The sequence below is a fragment of the Medicago sativa genome, chromosome 6, assembly GCF_051527215.1.
Source record: "Medicago sativa cultivar Bolivia chromosome 6, Bolivia_mono, whole genome shotgun sequence".
NCBI lineage: Eukaryota > Viridiplantae > Streptophyta > Magnoliopsida > Fabales > Fabaceae > Medicago > Medicago sativa.
Genome location: NC_140754.1, coordinates 33,701,988 through 33,709,359, shown reverse-complemented (window position 1 = coordinate 33,709,359; position 7,372 = coordinate 33,701,988). Strand labels below are relative to the sequence as shown.

At 34.6% G+C, this 7,372-nt stretch overlaps 2 protein-coding genes across 2 annotated transcripts; both read right to left on the bottom strand.

Moving 5' to 3' along the window:
* Positions 1-752: 752 nt before the first annotated feature.
* LOC146914677 (uncharacterized) lies at positions 753-1,387 on the bottom strand. Its single transcript, XM_085722281.1, has one exon. The coding sequence runs from the start codon at positions 1,385-1,387 to the stop codon at positions 785-787; it is 603 nt and encodes a 200-aa protein (XP_085578407.1). The 3' UTR covers positions 753-784.
* A 2,727-nt stretch (positions 1,388-4,114) lies between these two features.
* LOC146914676 (uncharacterized) lies at positions 4,115-4,885 on the bottom strand. The gene has a single exon (XM_085722280.1). It carries the CDS (start codon positions 4,850-4,852, stop codon positions 4,256-4,258), a length of 597 nt encoding a protein of 198 aa, XP_085578406.1. The 5' UTR covers positions 4,853-4,885; the 3' UTR covers positions 4,115-4,255.
* Between the last annotated feature and the right edge of the window lie 2,487 nt (positions 4,886-7,372).

Here is a 7,372-nt window from a genome sequence, read left to right as displayed (position 1 = left end):
TAAATTAAAAAGATGTGCACAATATTTAGAAAATTGACAATTGTTTGTTATGAGAGAGAGTGTGTGCAAAAAAATAGGAATTTGTTGGAGAAAAAGATAATAATTGTTTGTTACGGGAGAAATATAACATATTAAATTTATTGGAAAGATAAAGTGTGTGAAATAGGAATTTATCGGTGGATTAAAATGAGGGTATAATAGGAAGAAAATGTGCAAAAATACACATCGCTATTTTGGTGTTAATTTTCTAAAAATATACTTAAAAAGAAACGGAGGGAGTAAAAGTAACATATTATTGGTTTTTTTAGAGGAGAATTGAAGTGCCGCGAAATAATTAATGTATAATATTATGTTTTTATCCAAGAATATTTATTAAAGTAGCCATTAAGTAATAATAAAGGGTACCATCAACTCCGCATCTATATCCATTAAATAACGGTTAGTTGAAATATCCATGAATATTCTTTAAAGTATCTAAAATGCGGATATTTTTCCCGGCTTGAGAAGGGATCCATTAAATAACGGTTAGTTGAATATCCGATTATCTTATCCATGACGGAGTTGTTGTTTTTTTTTGTTGTTGAAGGATATCATGTACACTTCAAAACAATAATCGACAACGAGTATCAAAATAATTGCAAGCAAATAGCAGAAAAAGATTCATGTAAATTCGTGATAGAAAAACATAATAACAAGAGTCAGGAATATGTAAATTCGTGATTAAATACAAAATAAGTAAAAAAAAAACTCATCATCTACCCTAAAAAAATCTCAGCCTAAGTCTCTATATCATCAAAGCAGTAGCGAAAACCACCACAGCAGCAGATCCAGCAACGGTAAATCTATTCAAAGCGGCGCCGTTTGTTGACGTTGATGGTGCTTTTGATGGAGGGGTAGAGATCGACGATGGAGTAATGGCAGGAGCGGCTACTGGGGAAGCATGAGGAGGAGATGGTGGAGAGTTGATGGCAGACGGTGAAGGAGAAGGACTGCTCTTCACAGGTACGGGAGCAGATGCTGCCGTTGAGTTAGCGGAGGGAGAAATCGCTGGCGATGGTGCCTGTGATGGAGAAGTAGAGATCGATGATGGAATCACAGCAGGAGCGGCAGCGGGAGGAGAAATAGTAGGCGATGGTGCTTGAGATGGAGGGGTAGAGATCGATGATGGAACGACAGCAGGAGCAGCTGCGGGAGAACCAGATGAAGCAGTCGGTGAAGGAGAGGGAGCACTGTTCACAGGTACCGGAGGAGACGCCACTGGTGAGTTAGCTGACGGAGAAATAGCAGGCGATGGAAACGGAGAAGACTTGGGGGATGATCTAGCAACAGCGGAACTCAACAAAAGTGCAACAAAAAGCATCAACACAGCGGTGTGGGAAGAAGCCATAGTAGAAAGATGAAGGAGAGTGGGAAAACTAGGGTTAACTATATAAAGTTTTGAAGCATATTGTTGTGTTGGAAGGTTATTATTTATAGAAGCTTAAACGCTTCTTCACTTTTCTAGGCAAGGTCGTTATGATGAGTCCGTGATATTTTCAAATTATTATTGTAATTATTTTTCTGTTTGTAGATTATTGTGTTATTGATTTTTTTAGATTTTATTATTGTAATTATTTTTTGTTGGTAGATTATTGTGTTATTGTTTCTTGTAGATTTGTTTTGAGAGGATTTATTTTAGATTTGTGTTTGGATTGAGGGTTTAGGAGGGAAAGGGAGGGGAGGGTTTGTTTTTCTTTTTTAAATTACAGACTATATAACAAGTTTCTCTAAAATAAATCAAGTGTGGTTGAATTATTATATGATCGTTTATCATGTTAATATGTTAACTCTTTAAAAAATATTTCATAGTGTCCATAATTTAAAAATGAAATCTAAACCCTCCCCTCCCTTCCCCTCCTAAACCCTCCATCCAAACGCACATATCCTTTTCACGTAACAAACAATGTCAAAGGTTCCCTCAAAAAAAAAAAAAAAAAAAAAAACAATGTCAAAGGTTTTTTTTCCCTCTTGCGTAACAAATCAAATGAACTCTTTTCAATTTCGTGGCAATGGTTTAGAGAAACCCAAAATGCAAAAATACTAAATTTCATCACAAAGAAACCAAAGAAGCAGGATATTATGGCCAATGTGAGAAGACTTCATCAATTCCCCTAGACCTAAACAGTAAGAAAAAAAATCTATAACAAAAGCACAGTTACTAAGTTCATTATACGAAACAAAACAAAGGATTGTGTTATACTGCTTATGATAGCGGAATTATGTATATGATTGAAACAAATCACACTTGTGTAAAAGTGATTACATAACATGGCCATAACTATTGGGAATAGAAATTAGGTACAAACATATAGAAACAGGAGATAGCAATTATGGGCAGTTATTGTTGAAATATGATGCACATTTCTAGATATTTCTTGAATACATTAGAGAAAACTAGAATAAGCTTAAAGTTATTATATGTTTCTAGATTGTTCCATTAATGTCTAGGTTAAGTTGTAGCCTAGAAACATCCATAATATTCTAATGTAGAAAAGGCAAATAAAGGCCTAGATTATTCTAGTTCTAGAAACATCCTCAAGCACCTATAAATAGACTTAGATGGGTGCAATTGTATTCAAGCCTCTAAGCCTTTAAGCCTTTGAGATGCAATGTCAATAATATTGAAGGCTTCACCATATCACTAATGTGTCTCCTCCTACAATATGTTCATCACTAATGTGTGTCCCTACCACTAGCTCCCTCACGCTCTATATTTTCAACAGTGGTATCAGAGCTGCGTTCGGTCATTAACAGAGCGTAGCAAAATATGACCTCGTGTCACCAACTATATGTTCTTCTATAACATGAATTCTACAAAAGTAGAAATTATCAGTCTATGACTCAAACACAAAAGGAGTACATGTAGCCACAAGGCTCTACTCTGTTTGAGTTCAAACAAAAAACTAAGAAGGCTATAGAGGAGTTCAGGTAGCCTAACAGCCCGATCCTCTAAAGTTCAAGTCCGACTAATGTCGAAGACCTATGGCGAATAAGACACTCAAGTTCGAATAGAGCACAAGTCCAGGCAATAAATATAAATGGAGACCTGTGACCTCTGATGCTTAACTTGAGTACAAGCATAGGTAACTACTAGAGCAAGAATGAGTCCCTGTCAAGAATCTACTACATGAGTGACAAGGAGACTCACAAGCAACTATGACCAAGAAATTCTCCCTATCAGAAATCTTCAACAATGTCGACAAGGAGATTCACATGCAACTAAGAAGCAAAAATGGTCCTTGTTAGATGTCTTTAACAAGACCAACAGGGAAAATTACTAGAGTACCTAAGGAGGAAGAATGGTCCATGCAGAAGTCTTCAACAAGACCGACAAGGATACCAATAACAAATATTATGGCAAGAGGTGGCACAATTTTCTATCATGTCAAATTGATCAACTATGAAGAGTATCAATGCAGGAGGAGATGATAGCACAAATCTATGTTTGAGCAACTACGTACTACATTTGAAGTTTTCGAAATATGCATCAAGGAGGAGTGTTGAAATATGATGCACATTTCTAGATATTTCTTGAATACATTAGAGAAAACTAGAATAAGCTTAAAGTTATTATATGTTTCTAGATTGTTCCATTAATGTCTAGGTTAAGTTGTAGCCTAGAAACATCCATAATATTCTAATGTAGAAAAGGCAAATAAAGGCCTAGATTATTCTAGTTCTAGAAACATCCTCAAGCACCTATAAATAGACTTAGATGGGTGCAATTGTATTCAAGCCTCTAAGCCTTTAAGCCTTTGAGATGCAATGTCAATAATATTGAAGGCTTCACCATATCACTAATGTGTCTCCTCCTACAATATGTTCATCACTAATGTGTGTCCCTACCACTAGCTCCCTCACGCTCTATATTTTCCAACAGTTATGTTTTTCTCATTTCTTTGGTTACCAGTTTCTATCTGATTTGGTACCAAGAAATTACTAAACAAACTAAAAATAATATTCATAACAATAGATGGAGTTGTTTTTAATTTTTGTTGTTGTTGAAGGAATATCTTGTACAATTCAAAACAATAATCGACAACGCAAATAATAGTATAAAAAATAATTGCAAGCAAATAGCAGAAATAGATTCATGTAAATTCGTCATAGAAAAACATAATAACAAGAGTCAGGAATATGTAAATTCGTGATTAAATACAAGATAAGTAAAAAAAGAAACTCATCGTCTACCCTAAAAAAATCTCAGCCTAACTCTCTACATCATCAAAGCAGTAGCGAAAACCACGACAGCAGCAGATTCAGCATAGGTAAATCTGTTCAAAGCGGCGTTGTTCGTGGACGTTGATGGTGCTTTTGAAGGAGGGGTAGAGATCGATGATGGAGTGATGGCAGGAGTGGCTGAGGGGGAAGCTTGAGGAGGAGATGATGGAGAGTTGATGGCAGACGGTGAAGGAGAAGGAGGACTGCTCTTCACAGGTACGGGAGCAGATGCCGCCGTTGAGTTAGCGGAGGGAGAAATCGCAGGCGATGGTACTTTAGATGGAGGAGTAGAGATCGACGGTGGAGTCACGGCAGGAGTGGCAGCGGGAGGAGAAATCGTAGGCGATGTTGCTTGAGATGGAGAGGTAGAGATCGACGATGGAGCGACAGCAGGAGCGGCAGCGGGAGAACCAGACGGTGAAGGAGAGGGAGCACTATTCACAGGTACGGGAGGAGACGCCACTGGTGAGTCAGCGGAGGGAGAAAGAGCAGGTGATGGAAACGGAGAAGACTTGGGGGATGATCTAGCAACAGCGGAACTCAGCAAAAGTGCAACCAAAAGCATAAACACAGCGGTGTGGGAAGAAGCCATAGTAGAAAGATGAAGGTGTATGGGAAAATTAGGGTTATGTTTTGAAGCAGTGATATTGTTGTGTTGTGAAGAAAATAGTATGGTTGGAAGGTTATTATAGTATTACAATTCTTTAACTATTCTTTCTTAAAAAAAAAAATTCTTCAACTGATCTTATCATAGAACCAATACTATTATAGGGAATCAAATTTAGTTTTATGGAAGTTTATGTTTTCATGTAACAAATAAACAAATTTTGTGTAAAAAAACAATCAAACTTTGTTTCAAAGAAAAAAAAATATTTTTAATTTTATTGAAAAGGAGTAAGTTATGAGTAATAAAATTAGGACAATGGGACTAATGGAGACGAGACGAGTTTTATCTTCCTCGTCTCTATCCCCCGACTCCCAGATAATTACAAGTTATTCTTCACATATCTAACGACGATGAGAAATTGAATCCCATATTCGTCTCTGATGAGTTTGGGTATCGCCACCGGGAATAAATTTTTTTTTTTAATCAAAAAAATCAAGTTTTTTCCATCTCCGAGGGAAATGTTATAATGCACTATCCATTAATATGCTCACTTTAACATTTCTTTGACCGAATGATTTGGTTGCTACTTTAAATATCAAGGGTAGGTTTTATAACATGACAAATATCAACGAGTAATAAAGTAATTTCTACATCCAGGACGAGTTTGTGTGTGGGTTTAGGATGAGTACATATATCCATGTTACTCTCTCGTACCCCTGTTTAAAAATTGAGGAAAATCGAAACCCATACCAAAATTTAATCAAAGCAGAGAAACTCATCAAATCGAGTTGGTTCGGATGGGCAGCCACATATACGAGTTTTGTTGTGGTGCCTAAATAAAATGAGTATTAGAGTAAAAAACCATTGCATTCATAATTTAAATTGCTTAAATATTAATAAATATAATATAAATTCTTATATTTTTCAATAATACCAACAATATAGCCAAACTTATTAATCGACCATTTAAGAGCCCATTTGTTACAGTTTTTTAAAGTAAAAAATATCACTTTTAAAAAAAAATCATTTATTATAAGAGTATTGCATCTGTTTGTTATAGTTTTTTTTTTTTTAAAAATCTAAAAATAACTTCGAATGAGAAGTTGTTAAGCGTAGCTTATGAGAAAATATTTTTTTTATTAGCAATTAGAAGTTGTTAAGATTGAACTGATTTTGTATAATTTGTCAAAAAAACAAAACTGATTTTGTATAAAAAAAAATCACTTTTATATTGTTGTATCCAAACATACTAAATTATTTTTTTTAAAAAGATGATTTTTATTTTGTTAAATAGATTCTGATTTTTTTATAAAACCTTTAAAAATCATCTCTTAATTAGTCAATGTCAAAATCAATGTTATTTTAATTTGTAACATACGGACCCTATACCATTTAATTGATATTGTGATCTTATTTGGTTGGCTGCAATGTGTTTTACCTCAATGCCGACTACTAAAATATTTGGCTATATCATTCATATGCAGTAAGTTAACCCTATCATAATGCATTGGGGGTAAATGATATTTGGTACGCACTTGACATTGATTTTTTTATAACTGGTCTTGAACCACATCGTTATTCATCGTTGGCATAAAGTCTTGGGACATGGTCTAATTTTTTTGACAATCGTTTGAGAACAAGGATGTAAGTTAATATCCATGAACATAAATAGTTTCAAATCTTCATCCGTTTTGTTGGATAAATATGATAGATGTGCCAAATATCCATGGATAATTTTGAGGTATCCGTGGATATAAACAAATATCCATGGATACAATTTAAAAAAAAAAATGAATTTTGTAAAAAAATTATAATTACCGAATATTTAATAGCAAAAGTTCATCACATTCATTTTTATCTTTTTTACCAAAATATAATATATCCATACATTTCATTTCTAAAAAAATGGTTAATGACTTTAAACAAAAACAAAGTTCCTTGATTAAAAAATAAATAAATAAAGGCTTAATAACAGTTTTAACCCCCTATGTTTTAAGAAGTTGCGATTTTGGCTCTTAAAAAAATAAAATACAAAACCGCCACCTAAGTATTGCCCCTTTTACAGTTTTGTCCCTTGGTCAATTTTGACCAAGTCAAAGCTGATGTGGACGCCACATGTGTAATTTTTTTTAATTTTATTTATTTCTTAGTTAAGAAAATAAAAAATTATTATTATTTTTAAGGCTTAATAGCAGTTTTCGCCCCCTAACTTTCACGAAGTTGCGAATTTGGCCCCCTAAGAAAAAAAACTACAAAACCGCCCCTAAGTTTTGCAACTGTAGCAGTTTTGGCCCCCAAGGCAAAAATAAAATAAAATAAAATAACACGTGACACCTCACTTAGGGTGCCACGTCAACGTAGACCGAGTCAAAATTGACCTTAGGGGCTAAAACTACCACTTGTGCAAAACTTAGGGGGCGGTTTTGTAGTTTTTTTTCTTCTTAGGGGGCCAAAATTGGAACTTTGGGAAAGTTAGGGGGCTAAAACTACTATTAAACCTATTTT

Bases quoted from the DNA above. Each gene is read 5' to 3' on its own strand.
- LOC146914677 (XM_085722281.1), bottom strand. From the start codon at position 1,387: ATGGCTTCTTCCCACACCGCTGTGTTGATGCTTTTTGTTGCACTTTTG.
- LOC146914676 (XM_085722280.1), bottom strand. From the start codon at position 4,852: ATGGCTTCTTCCCACACCGCTGTGTTTATGCTTTTGGTTGCACTTTTG.